The following is a 15237-nucleotide window of genomic DNA, read 5'->3' on the forward strand; positions in this document are numbered from 1 at the left end:
GTTCCTTAGGGTATCTAGTTTGTAAATAGTATCCGAAGTTATGATCTATCAACAAACATGGTCGCCATTGCTAAAAATAGAACATAGGGGTCAAATGCAGTTTTTGGCTTATAACTCAAAAACCAAAGCATTTAGAGCAAATCTGACCTTGGGTAATATTGTTTATCAGGTCAAGATCTATCTGCCCTGAAATTTTCAGATGAATCAGACAACCTGTTGTTGGGTTGCTGCCCCTGAATTGATAATATTAAGGAAATTTTGCTGTTTTTGTTTATTATCTTGAATATAATTATAGATAGAAATAAACTGTAAACAGCAATAATGTTCAGCAAAGTAAGATCTTCAATTAAGTCAAATTGACCAAAATTGTCAATTGACCACTTAAGGAGTTATTGCCCTTTAAAGACTTTTTTCACAATTTGTTCATCATGTTGACTTACTTTAAAAAATCTTCTCCTTTGAAACTGCTGTATCAATTTCAGCCAAACTTAGGCTAAATGAGTTTCAGAGTATCTAGTATAAATTTTATATTTTATTTCCTTGTATGTCAAGAAACATAGCTCCTATGGCTAAAATAGAACATAGGAGAAAATGATTATTTTTTTGGGCTTTTGAAGAAAATAGGACGATCCAAAAAACATTTAAATAAATTGAAAAGCCAAAATAATCATTGATGAGAGATTTAACCAAAAGAATTAAGGTGAGCGATTCAGGCTCTTGAGAGCCTCTTGTTTAAATTTGCAGCCATTGTTTTTATTTTTGACTTGTGAGTTTGCATATCCTTTTTGATATCTATCAGCTTTCTTTTAATGCAATGAATTTGCTGAAATATGAACTTGCTGAATGCCTACAAGTCGTCACAAAAAACCACCATCTACATAATAAAGTTGTAAGATTACAAAGAAAACATCATAAATAGATATACAAATGCATCACCATGCTTCTGCTATTGCCTTATGCTATCAGACAAACATTTTAGTTTCTTGTGTACAATTTGGAGTTTAGAATGGCGTTCATTATCACTGAACTAGTATATGTATTTGTTAAGGGGCCAGCTAAAGGACGCCTCCGGATATGGGAATTTCTCGCTGCATTGAAGACCTGTTGGTGACCACCAGCTGTTGTCTGTTCTATGGTCGGGTTGTTGTCTCTTTGAGATACTCCACATCTCTGTTTATTCATATCAATGATCTATTATTTCATTAACAACTCATTCTTTAAATTTACTATAACAAAGATACAAATACTTTACAGGATTTGAAATATTTATTAATCCATACTGGTATATAATATTTACAATTGATAACAAAACAATCTCAACAAATGATTGGCTACAGGTTAAGCAATTAAAGCTATGAATCACAACCTCATGTAACAACAATACTGATTCCTTTTCATAAATAAATATATACATGTATATTATAACAACAGTACCAACAAAGATTTGAAATGACAAAAATACAAATAATTCTAAATGAAGCTATAAAAATTTAACTTGCTATAACTACACTGACTAATAGACATCTTATAAATTCAGGTATTTCACATAATCACATCCAATCTTTTATGGTAATATTCTCTAACAAAGCTAAAAAATGTAGGCATTCACCTCAAAAGGTAACCAAACCTTCAAACAGACTTTTTAAGAAGGAATATAGTTACGATACTATTGTTGTAATAATACTATGTGTTTGCCAAATGACATTAAGGAAAAATAATATTATCCTAAAATTTCACTTTCATTAACATGATTATTTAAAAGATATAAATGTGGGTAAAAAAGACAAATACTATGAAAAGAAAATTTTCTTTTTCTTAAAAGACAATTTATGATTTTTAAAAAATCTGCATTTAGAAATTCAAAACAATTTGAGTATACAAGCACTTGCTGACATCTCATGTATTGCACAATATGACAAAAAATTTTGAACAGATTTATGCCAGCGTTCACAATTCATGTTTGATTTCAGTATTTCCTCCACAGTGATGATAGCTTTTTCCAGTCTCGTGTAAACATACAGACCAGATCATGACTGGTACAACTGCTAATAAACATATAATCAGTAACAAAACATTCCGTAACACATTGTTGCTTACTGTACTCCCAGGTCTGAAAAATAGCAAAATATTTAAATTAGAAAGAGCTGTGTAACATACTGGTCAAGGATGAGGTATATCAAAGGTGTTTTCTTCAGTAAACCAGTATCTAACATATAAATACAAATAAAAGTGTTTAAGACAATTTTTAATTTATATTTTTTTGTCAGAGTAATCTCCCATGTTTCAGGATTACTGAATGTAGTTCTAAGGCCATTTTAATCTTGACAAGGTTACTTTGAGCTTTATTTAATTGTAATCATCATCAATGTGGTTTATATATTGAGGAATGTTAAACATTGAAGTTTTTGGTACATGTTGTTATTTCCTCCACACAAATACACAAATTATGACACAACATTATATCAGTTTCATTACAACACACTTACCTTCCAATGTTGGTGAATTTAGACATACTTAACCATGTGATTATAATCAGTGATCCTGATAATTCTCTGAAATATATTGAATTGATCCATTATATAAGATTGATCAAATTCTATAAATTCTATAAATTAAAATTAATGTAATAAATGAATAATATCATTTCACAATTCTCAGTAACTAAATTATTACAAATTTAAATAAATGTGCAGATAATTAGTATAGCAAGCCATATGAAACTAGTTCAATCCTGCTGCACATTCATATGGCTGTTGATTGTCAGACTTCTCACCAGAGGTTGCCTTTTGAAACACAATAATGTATTTTTGGTCATTTTGGTGAAAATTTGTTGATGGAATATCATTGATAGTCCTGTTTTTAAAAGTTTCTTCTATTTTGAGTCTTTGATTATTTAAAGTTTACAATATTGTTTTAGAACCCTGTGACTGTCTTTTAAGATACTGTATTGATTGGTAGATGTATTTTGTTTTATTCATATGATATTTCAACCTCATTAGACGTCATTCACAATATAATGCTGAGTTCACACGTAATTCAAATTCGATTCGCATTAACTAATTCGAATAAGTTTAATTCGCATTCGAAACGTTTTACGCCCTAACGTCAATTCTAATTCGAATTACAATGCGCATCAAATTCGCTTTACTGTCCAAACGACGTTAACTTTTAATTTGTATTCACAAAAGCGTATCTATCTAATGCGAATTAAATAATTTGAATGAGCCAATTCGAATCAAATCGAATTAAAAAAGAAGAGTGTGTGAATGCGATTTGCGAATTTGATTCGCATGCGATTTGAATTCAATTCGAATTAAATGTCTGTGTGAACGAGGCATAAATATATGAAATTTAAATAATTATGAACAAACCTTCCTTCTTCAAACTTTAGAGGATTGTTAATTCTTTTAATATCTGTAGATACAATAATGATGTACAAAGCTAATGCAATACAAAATCCAAGGGAAGTAACTGCTACATAGGACCACACTAAAGAATCTGAAAATTAAAAAACAATGTTACAGTATTGTTGTGCATGAAAAGTGAGCGAAATTTAATAAATAGAACACTTAACCAACCAAATTGTCATATTTGTAATGCATGCACAGGAAATGTATTGTTGTTACTGTTAACTTTTCTATTAAAATAAATGTAAAATTAGTTAATAATACACTAAAAAGACAAGAAAAGACTTTTATGAGCCCCCAAATTAAATTTTTAATCACTTTATTACCAAACTTATGATAATTTGTTATATATAAATGAAAGAATGTAAGAAAAATCTACCATTTTAAATATTCATGAGGTCCATTTCACAGTAAAAACATTTGTGTTGTAAAATGAGTAAAATATTATCCCAATTTTGTCTCAGGTAAATGGCTAACGTTTCCTCAATAAAAAAAGATATTCTCAATATCCCTCTGATAATAGGACTGTTTTTTTTTGGAATTGAAATCTAGAGCAATGTTTAAACTTTATATCTGAATCATATACCTACTTTGAGAATCTGGTTTAATACAGCTCACTAAAGACAGAATACCTGGAACTGAGTAGACTGGCTGCAAAAAATCAAATGTAGAACGATAAAACAGAATATAATGAAAAGGTATAGATAATCTTGTGTCAATGTGTCTTCTAATGTCTTTGAAGTTTTTTAGGACAAAGTTCAGAACTTGGCATATTCTAAAGACAACTCTCTATTATCAATGACCTTACTTTGACCTCTAGATGATTTTTGTTTTTTTCATTGGTTTGTTTTTGCACCGATCATGATCTCTTTTTTTCTTTATTGTTAAATTTCACTGAACTCATGTTTGCAGGTATGAAAAATTTCAAGATGTTAGCCAAATATTTGTATCATAAGGGCAATAACTCTTTTCAGTCACAAAGCCTTCTATGTAGATGTTGTTGTGTTTCTTGTCGACATTTTCTACCCCGAGCACACAAATTCATCACAATTTTTTAATTAAAACTTAATTGTTAGTTTTCTGTGTCAGTGTATTGTTTTGATTGCTGTTTTTTCTTCCTTATATATCTGGCAATGATCAGTATTTGGACTAAGAGTTTTCAATGTTTGCATTGGATTATCTCCCCTTTTTATATTAGTGCACTCTTAACTTTAATAGAATCTTACTTACCACCCATATGTACCAATCACTATCATTTAACTGAAATAAGAAAAATACATAACTGCAGTAAAACATATCAATAATGATTCTAATCAGACATACATATTTCGCCTTTATAAACAAAGCCATGTTCCAAATAACACAATAAATATTTCATATGATTCGGCCAATTAAAATACCATTTTTGTTCTACATGTACTAGAATCAACAACATTACAGCAGTCTCTGCTGTTACTCATAAACAAAAATACAAGGAGAAGCAACAAAAATCAATTTTTACATGTTTGGATTGATGAAGAATTTTTCTTTTAGGAAGATTGCTTCCATGAGAGCACTGTGACTGTTTAAACATAATGAATGGGATGTATATTATATATATGGATCAATACTGTTAGATTCTTACATTAGCAAAGGCAGCTAAGAGGAAGAAAATTGCCATTATGGCATTAATAGCTTTCCATATTTTTACTCCATGTTGTACTTTTATAACATCCTCTTCAGGTGGTGTGATTCTGTACTCTCCTTTCATGGCCTGGATGAGACATGATAAACATATAACATATATAAAAGGTTATTAGATATTTGATTATCAATTTTATCTGTATATTTATATATATATTGATTTTGTAATCAATAAAGTTAAACCAACCTAAATGTTTATTATACATATGTACTTTCACAGTCCTATATCTGATGATACTTATAAGGAATTGCAAAAGGTCACGTTTTCTAAGATTGCTATATATTAACTCCTTTACACTAAATCATTAGAATGTTGGCTGTGTACTGTTTGATATTTTAGTCTATGATACTATCCATTACATGAAAGTTGCTTCTCAGGACTTTGAAATAGCTTACAGTCACTGTGAGTACTCTCATATCTGTTTTTTGAGCCTTTCTTGATTTGATTTATTTGGTGCTTTGTATGAGTAATTTGATCTGATGAGTTAAAGCCCTTTTCAACTGATTATTATAGATTATTCTTACATCATTGTACATGTACATGCATGTTGTGTTAGATCTATTTCCACATGGAAGATTTGGCCCTTGTTTAACCTTGCCACAATGTGTATGTGACTGTCCAAAGATACATGTAGGCACCTGTAAATTAGTTGCTCTTTTTGTGTGTATATCATATATGATTTACAGATTATTTTTCGTACATCCATTTTATACATAAACATGATAAATCAGGCTGTAGTTTTCTTGTTTAAATTAATTTACAAAGACTTCTTTAGCTAACAATGAGCATAGGCGGATCCAGTGGGGGGGGGGGGGGGGGGGGGCTGAGGGGACCAGCCCCCCCCTTTTCGTAGGAAAAATTTGGTTGATTATACAGGGAATCACTGAAGCATGACTGGAGAGGCCCCCCCCATTTAGGTCAGTCAGCGGGCCCCCCTTATGAAAAGTTCTGGAGCCGCTGATGAGGTGGCTAACTTACTGCTTATTGTTGAAGGCAGTAAGTAGTTAACTTTTATATCATTGGTCTCTTGATATGAGTTGTTTCGATTCCTATGAGTTGTTTCGATTCCTATGAGTTGGTAATCATACCACATCTTATGAAGTTATTCTTATACTGAAAAATACATAGCCTGTGATCCTGGCTCACTGCTCTACAGTTGACAACGTATTAGAAGGGGGTCTCATTGGGGTGTTCTGATCCCGGGTCCCGAATACTGTTTTGTCAGATTCCCATATCCCGCTTACACTAAGCAGTTATCATTTTTTTTTGTAATTTCCCGTGTCCCTCTAGACTTCATTTCCCGCTTTCACGTAACAATAATATGACTTTCACGTGTCACGCTTACAAAACATCGGCAATCCCGCGTCACCGTTAGACCCCAATGAGACCCACTTAGAAATTGGACCAGGATGCCAGGCTAACAAATCCACACTGTGACAGTGACAGCAGGTTATGCAAATTGGAGTATTACATGTTTTATTTGCGAAAAGCATGTGAAGATATAAATACTTACTTCTATTCAATTTACATTTATAAAACGTATGTGAAAATTGTCAGCTGTTTTGCTGTTTGTTTACGTTTCTATTGTGTGATGTTAATTTACAAGAATGACTGGGTAACATATTAGTTGTACCGGTGGGCTTTTAACATTTATAATAATATGTCTTTTCCGATCATTCATTTGAGATATTATACTATTAATTTTAATGCACATGTCTTCTTTAATATACATTAAAAAAAACAAGAAACTACATTGACCACCTTATACTCATCACTTTAAAGTAACTTAAAAGGCTAACTCGCCCCATAGAGAACTTTCTCGTCACATGCGAAGATACCTTATCATGATAAAAAAAAGTAATTTGAAAACGTTTATACAGCATGAGCTCTCTTTTAATTTGATCTCGTCTTCAAACATGTTTGAAATATTTGCCACTGGGTATTAAACATCCAACCAATAATCAATCATGTTCAATCATTATTTGACTCATGTCGGATGCATATTTAGAGATATTTAGTGAGGGCTAGGATGAGGTCATGAAATCAAGTTGAATATTGTATTTGTTAAAATAAAATTGTAAATGGAGGGTTTTAATATGAAGAAAAATATTTTAATATTTAAAAGCTTTAATATAGATATCAAGATATCAAGATTGGAACCAGAGAGTTCTCGATACTGCCATCTATGGTATCGGCCATCTATGGTATCGGCCATCTTTATAAGATCTTTAACAGTGTGTATGATACTAAAGATGACGGACAGAACTTCCGATTGCATACAAATAATCTTTGACGCAAAATACATCATTATCATAATGGAAAAAATCATAATGATACAAGTTATAATGATACTTTCATTATAATAAAACTTTAAGCAATTTTTGGTCCTCAATGCTCTTCAACTTCGTACTTTATTTAACAATTTGAACATTTTTTATTCGAGCGTTCACAGATGAGTATTGAGTTTTTTTTCAGTAGACAAAACGCTAACGTTCTTCTGGCACAAACATAAAATTTGATGAGTTTATTCAACTAGATGTTAGATTTGATGAATTTTTGATTGAATTATATTTGTTTAAATTTAATACTAAGAAAGGATACTTTACAAATGGCAATCTCACATAAGAGTTTGTTATTTTAGAGAAATTATTTTCATGTATTTCTTTTATAAATAAATACTGTATTTCTTTTATAAATAAATACTGTATTTCTTTTATAAATAAATACTGTATTTCTTTTACAAATAAATACATTTATTTTTTCTTTTGAGTTTCTTGTTTTGTTTGTTATTGTGACTGTTCTTATTTTGCGTTCTTTTTTTCAGATATGTCTCGGATTTTGTGGATTTATATGTATCATATGTTTATTTCTGGAATTTCTTAAATAAAATCTTATCATATCGCCGAATCAATAACTCATTTTGAATATTTCATGGTGATTGATAAATTAAACGTCGACTGTTTGTTTTTCCTTTATGTTTGAGTTTCCATGCCTCTTCGACTGAACTACTGAGAAATCAATACAAAGTAGGAAAGAAATATCTGCGCATGTTAGAATCAGGATCGATTCTTCCTGCTAATGGCTGGTGATATTAACAAAACGAGATGATTCCGTTGTTGATTATAATAACTTTTTCTAGCTTTATGCATACATATGGACAGACATCGTTTAAATTACAGTATTGTTCATTTTTCAACAATCGAGCACCAAAACCGCAACCAAGTTTGAAAAACTGTACATGGTTCCGTGAAAACTCTTGTTGTATGCAAGAAGAAATTGACGCTACGTTTGGAAGAGTCAAACCGTTAGTTGGAGCCTCTCCAGATTGTCTGAGATACACTAACTATCTAATGTGTTATATATGTGACCCTTTACAGGATAGATTTTATTGCAGAGAAAGACTAACGGTGTGTGAAGATTTCTGTGATTCTTGGTACCAGGCCTGCGGGTCTGCCATTCTGAAAGGCTCCATTATCAATTCTCTGTATACAAATGGTGGCAACTTTTGTGAAAGTAGAAGTTTTGTAGTTGAACAGAACACAGATACGTGTTTTCGTGTAGACAGTGCGTTAGCTAGTATAAATTCAGGTAATTATCTACAGAATAATATTGGATTATTGATTATTGGTCCACTTATATTCTGTAAACACTTGACAAATATATGAACTAAACTTTTGTATAAAATACAATGTTTTTCATCGAATCAAATCTATTGAAATGTATTGTAAACATATATTATATCGAACTGAACTTTTGAATTTATACATATTGATATTTAAAATTTGCCAAATTTTGTATTGAAAGGCTTTGTTATCAACACAACAAAAGGTATGCAAATGCTGCGAAATTGTGCTATATTTAATATTCGTGTTGATAATGCTCTTTGAATGGTGTTAGACATTGAAATACTATTAGTATATCATGTTATTTTTCTTAGTGGTTTGTTACATACATCGATAAAATAGACATATCCAACAGTCCCCCTTTGATGAAACTATATAAGCTTTTGGGTAATGTTTATCTATCAACAATATATTACCTCTAATCAGCTCGGCGCGGTTAAGATAATATTGATTTTCTCTAGAACTTTTGATTTGAAGAAAAAAGATCAAGCTCTCGCATTTTTAGATTTTATTTTTTTCAATATTAAAGAACTTAAATGCAAATCAAATCGTTCTTATTACAGGATGAAAGGGTAAACAGAAGTGGAGCCTTTATTAACAGTTACCGATTCCTTTTAACAACGTGGATTTATTTTGTTAATGCGTCCAATTGAATCATACATTTTTTTGTTTATATTAGAAGTGATAGAGTGTAGTTAAAGATTTTAAATACAGTTTTATAATAAAATATGCTGATGAGTTTTAATAAAATTCATACTTAAAAAGAGGTTGTTTTTTGTACTGATTCTTCAAAGCATTATGATTACTAGTATTTTAAACATATTTTATTTGTATACACACAACTTGGACGAGACACCCCTCCCCCAGCATAGATTGCCTTAGCCATATATGGCAAAACGTTGGATACTCTCCATATTAGTATTTGCCCCTTCTAACTATTTTGATTCTAGCGCCACTGGTGAGTCTTAAACAGCCACTTTAGTACAATCAATGCCGATGATTCTATTTTGTCAGATGAATATAAACTGTTTGTTATCTGTAAAAGCTGTTTAGTTTATAAAATGTACTGCCGTTGAGATACATGTATACTGTATATCTTTTTCAACAAATTGTTGGCATTCCTATCGGAACGAACTGTGCCTCTCATTGCCGATCTCTTCTTATTTCCATTTGAGTCGAAGTTCCTTCAGACACTTGTCAAATCAAGAAGACCAAAAGAAGCCAGACCATTTAATTTGGCATTAAGTTAATTAATGATGTTCTCAGTTCTAATCATTAATATCCCCAACTTTTCTGATTGGATTCCAATGTTATATCATCCAGAACTAGAAATTAAAGAAACAACATACACTACTTTCCGACTCATTCGGTTTTCAAGAGCCTGTAGCTGCTACTCATACTTTGTTAAACGTCACCAGTGTCTGAATAGAAAGTTGAACAATGGTCATGCCAAAGAACGTAACATTCTATTTCTAAAAAAATCATTGGACGAAACCAAGACTTTGTTAATAAATATTCTGTATCAACTTGACAAATAAAACATGATGTTTTGAAGTATTAATTCTGTGAACTGACGTTGTTTATCATCTTAATAACGCGTTATAGTATTCTTTTATTTGTCTTTGTTAATTATTACTTTTACTATTTAGTCTATTTTTGGTAATATCCATTTGATGTGGCTTGGTACTTATACAGCCCGTCAATGTGTGTTTGTGCTATGGTAAATTGTGGTATTCTTGTCTTTCGTTTTTTTGCTTATGTGCTTTGTCTATATGGCGTTTTGTTTCTCTTTGTAGATATATTTGTTTGTTTTTATACTGTAGGGAAGTCAAGTCGGTGAATATTTACTAATCGAGTACTCGTTGGATTTACCGAGCGATACTCGAGTACTCTCTGGGTAAAATATTTACAAAATGGCAGCACAAAAATTAAACCCATTTTATGTTTTGTTGGTCGTTGCCTTTTGAACGTAAAAAAACTCAACATTATGATCTAGGACTATATAACGGTCCAAGGAATTTTATATCATAATTATATAGCCCATGACTAAGATTAGCCCAAAAGTGTAAGCCTTTAAACGCAAATATTCGAATCGTGTTTTGATTTTTTACTATATTTTATTAATATATAATTTCCCAGGAGGCGCTCTCAATATAATTTGTTTTTGGTGTTTAAGCTTAAGAAAGCAACACTATTCTAGCAGGAACCCGATTAGTCGAGTATCAATTTGGTAATCGATAATCGGTACTACCGAGCGATACTTGAGTGCTCGAGTACTAGTTGATCTCACTTTATTTATAGTGATTAAGATTATAACACAATGTTGACTGCTGTATCCCTATTTTTGTAAAAGTTACCTATTATGCCTGTTTGTTTTGGACACATCCAATTGAAAACTCTCAATTAACTGCAATCCCTTTAAATATAGAAGCATTTAAGTTCGTATTTTTTTAGTTGAAATTTGCACTCACAAAATACATAATGTTTGGAATGGTGAAATATGATATGTGAAAACAAAATGTTTGCTTTGTTAATCAAATAGTACTACGGTAATTCGATAATCTGTGCGCGCTGTCATCAACATGCGTAAATTAAGTCGATGGTTAAAATCCCGAGTACTGCAGTTCATAAAGTTTAGCTTTGACTGAATCTTGACTTCCTTTTGGAGAAGCACATCCTATGAAAAAATGTCCTGGTCTAGAAAGAGCTAGAGAATACGGTAGTTGGATTCCTATAAGAGTAGTCTTATATGATAAAAGTAGCTGCCCATCAGAGTTAAGAATATGCAATAAATGATTGTTGCAGTCAGCCACGATGATGTTATCTGATGGTGTTGTTATAATATCTTTAGGATCAAAACGTCTAACCTGGGAGTTCATCTCGGGGTGACCAGTGTATACTTGTAAATACTTTCCTTCTGGTCTCATCCTCATTACCACTACTCTACCGCTGCCATATTCATCTAACACATCTATCACACATATATTACCATTGCTAGTACTTGTTATTCTGTGCGGATAGGTGAATAAAGGCTTGTTTTGATAGTCATATTCGTATTCAGACACATTGTTCCAGTCAAGGTCCCCAATAAATACCACACATCTTCCTTTGACAGAAAATGACGATTTTTGCTTCACTGCTCCTATGATAATAGTTTTATTTCTGGTAACATGAACGGCACATGTCAGCAATTTTGCCACTTTGAATATAGAATCTGATTTTTTTCCATTTTTTCCTTCGATCAACTTAAGTCTGTTGCTTTCGACTGATACCAGGAGAAAATTAGTAAATATAAAGTCCATGTCATACACATCGACTTTGATATTTGACAAGACCTGGATAGTATGTTCTGTCATTTTGATACGCTTCACCACACCCTTTACTAAGTCAGCAATCCATACTGAACCATCACCACATGATGATATTGAAGTGATATCTCCAACATCTGTCATAAAATGTCTGGCAATTACAATTGGGTTTTGCTTTTGAAGTTCTTTTTTGTCGTGCTCTGCAATACTAGATTCACGAGTACCAATATTTTCACGAGCATCTTTTGACAAAGTGAGCTTGCTTAGTTTCTTCTCGGTTTCTTTCTGAATTTCAAGCAGTTTGTCAATTTCAAGCCGTTTGTCAATTTCCGCATTATATTGGTCCTCATCAACTATATTATGTCCTTTATGGGCAGTTGTAATACACTTGATACAAATAAATTGTTCACAGTCCTTGCAATAAAAGCAGCAGATCTGCACAGCGTGCACTTTGCATTTATAATCTCCAAAACTAAGGTTTCCGTCAGATTCATCAGTTGTCACGTCTTTGATATTAACGACTTTATGATTGCCAGTATTTTTAAACTTTGGATGAACCACGTCTTTACATCTAGTACACATCAGTAACGAGCATTCGAGACATTTCCACTGGATTTTATTTCCTCCCTCACACAATAAACATCCAACTGGAATCTGAGCCGTCTGTGGCAGAGATGCACTGGCCATTTCTACACCGAACTAAATGTAAACAGGATGTTTAATCGAAATGCAGTGTGAAGAAAGCTGATAAAAGCAAGTTAATTTTAGAGTCACAGTTATATAATGATACAAATGTTTATTCAACTAACAGATAATTTGTAAAGTAAATAACTTCCTGATAACATAGAAGTTTACGACACCAAAATATCATATATCAAGTGCATTTTACAATGGTTTAAATAGGGTGTCTCTTTATTTTTCATTTTTCTTTTGGCATCTTCCGGAGCACCTGATATCATCCCCATTTTTTGGTGGGGTTTGCTTAGTCTTTAGTTTTCTATGTTGTGTTTTGTGGTCTATGATTTGTCTGTTTGTCTTTTACTTTTTTAGCCATGGCGTTGTCAGTTTATTTTCGATCAATGAGTTTGAATGTCCCTCTGATATCTTTCGCCCCTCTTTTGAACAGTTGTTCATCCGTGGTTAAGATCAAAGTGGGTTAAGATTTCCGTAAAGTAAATACAAATGAGTTGAAAGTAAATATTTGTAATAATCAAAACGTTGTATTCATCCGGCAAAAAAAAAACAACATAAAAAAACCCACAATGGATCATACTTTTAAGAAAATAGTGAGAGAAGTGAAAACGGAGAGATACCATATTTTGAAATGATATGATTTCATATACTGGTCAACAAAAGTAACATCAATTCATCACAACATATAATGAACAGGAAAAACTGTTCAATCATCAAATGAAAAACTTTCATTCGCAAAATAAATGCATATGATTAAAAGAATCTGACCAAGTTGAAAAGTGAGAATTTACCGTGTTATTGAACACAAGGGTCAAATTTATTTTGCGGAAAATGTTGTCAAAAGTCGACACTTAATTTCGAAGATGAGAATTAAGTATTCAAAGTAATGCAAAGGCATTTGAAAGTTAAGTAGACCATATTTAAGTTTGAAGATTTGATATCGATTTTAAAATTTTGGGGGTTAAAATACGATTTTCGAATAAAAACAAAAATGCCACAAAAAATAAGATAAGAAACCAACACTCTGTAAATATCAGACCGATTGGGCAATCATTTACCTTGGTACAGTGTTACCAATTTCATTATAAACGGAATATACATTGTCTCGTATAGTTTTTTTGGTATAATGAATTAACCATTTAAGAATTTCGAAGCCCTCCGTTTATGTCGCGGAATCGAAAACTTGGACTTGAATACAATGCGTTGTAATACTTTTCTTACAAGTTTAAAACAAACTCAAATCAATAAAAATTCAAAATATTTCAAAATTTTGAAAAGCCCTATCTAGAATTTAGTCAGCGTAGGATAAAAGTGGCGAATACGGTGTCTGTAAAGAAGACTACCCGATACTGCCTATTTGTCAATATAGACCTGGATATCTATAAAAATCATATTTTGAACTGAGAATAGAGGTGTCACGAACGAGCTCACCAATTTAAGATAAATGTTTAAATACTGTCAAAACGAGGTAAGCTTCCGCATTAACTTTCGGAACTGTTGTTATTCAAATTCTAATCGAATACCATCCCTTTTGTATTACGGTTTTACATCTATTATGTTTAATATCAACAAAAGAAGCGAAATAACTGTTGTTTTAAAGTGTTTAACATCCATTCAACATGAAATGTTTTTCTACTATTGACTTCAGTTGCTAAAATTTATATGAAATGACAACATTTAAAAAAATAATTTCCGTATAGTAAACACGAATGAGTCGTTAGTTAATACTTGTTATTAGCAAAACATTGTATTCATCAAGCAAAAGGGAAAAAAAAAGAAAACAAGATAGATGATACTTTTAAGAAAATATTGAGAAGTGAAAAGTAAAATCACAAAAATACTGAACTCGGAGGAAAATTCAATCGGAAAGTCCCTAAACACATGGCAAAATCAAATGACAAAACACATCAAACGAATGGACAACAACTGTCATATTAATTCCTGACTTGGTACAGGCATATTCAAATGTAGAAAATGGTGGATTGAACCTGGTTTTATAGCGCCAAACCTCTCACTTTTACGACAGTCTCATCAAATTCCGTTATATTTAACGAAAAGGAAGATATACCATATTTTAAAATGGGATGATTTCATATAATGAATCAACCATTTCACATTTTCAATGCCCTCCTTTTATGTCGCACAATCGAAAAACTTGAACACAATTTTTTAAATAGTTGTCCTACAAGTTCTAAGCGAAATCCAATCAATAATAATTCAAAATATTCCAAAATTTTAAACGACCCTATTTTTTAGACAGCGAGGGTGAAGGTGACGGTTCCGGTGTCTGTAAAAACAACTACCCGAAAATGTCTATTTTGTCAATATCTAACTTTAAAAACAGTATAGATCATGACATGAAAGAATTAAAAGTTTTAATTTGTTTTGCCAATACAAAAGAGGGACGAAAGATACCAGAGGGACAGTCAAACTCATGAATCGAAAATAAACTGACAACGCCATGGCTAAAAATGAAAAAGACAAACAGACAAACAATAGTACACATGACACAACATAGAAAA

General features: G+C 31.7%; 3 protein-coding genes across 3 annotated transcripts; 1 reads left to right on the forward strand and 2 right to left on the reverse strand.

Moving 5' to 3' along the window:
- Positions 1-1247: 1247 nt before the first annotated feature.
- Positions 1248-6694, reverse strand: LOC139489044 (transmembrane protein 220-like). Its single transcript, XM_071275144.1, has 7 exons — positions 6605-6694; positions 5032-5160; positions 4638-4667; positions 3998-4058; positions 3372-3498; positions 2487-2552; positions 1248-2110 (listed from the first exon to the last, which is right to left on the reverse strand). Exons 2-7 carry the CDS (start codon positions 5155-5157, stop codon positions 1948-1950), a joined length of 573 nt encoding a protein of 190 aa, XP_071131245.1. The 5' UTR covers positions 5158-5160; positions 6605-6694; the 3' UTR covers positions 1248-1947.
- Positions 6695-8234: 1540 nt separating this feature from the next.
- Positions 8235-8756, forward strand: LOC139490184 (riboflavin-binding protein-like). The gene has a single exon (XM_071277033.1). The coding sequence runs from the start codon at positions 8235-8237 to the stop codon at positions 8754-8756; it is 522 nt and encodes a 173-aa protein (XP_071133134.1).
- Positions 8757-10890: 2134 nt separating this feature from the next.
- Positions 10891-12760, reverse strand: LOC139489045 (uncharacterized). Its single transcript, XM_071275145.1, has one exon. It carries the CDS (start codon positions 12707-12709, stop codon positions 11318-11320), a length of 1392 nt encoding a protein of 463 aa, XP_071131246.1. The 5' UTR covers positions 12710-12760; the 3' UTR covers positions 10891-11317.
- Between the last annotated feature and the right edge of the window lie 2477 nt (positions 12761-15237).

The sequence above is a fragment of the Mytilus edulis genome, chromosome 9 (genome assembly GCF_963676685.1).
Source record: "Mytilus edulis chromosome 9, xbMytEdul2.2, whole genome shotgun sequence".
NCBI classification, from domain to species: domain Eukaryota; kingdom Metazoa; phylum Mollusca; class Bivalvia; order Mytilida; family Mytilidae; genus Mytilus; species Mytilus edulis.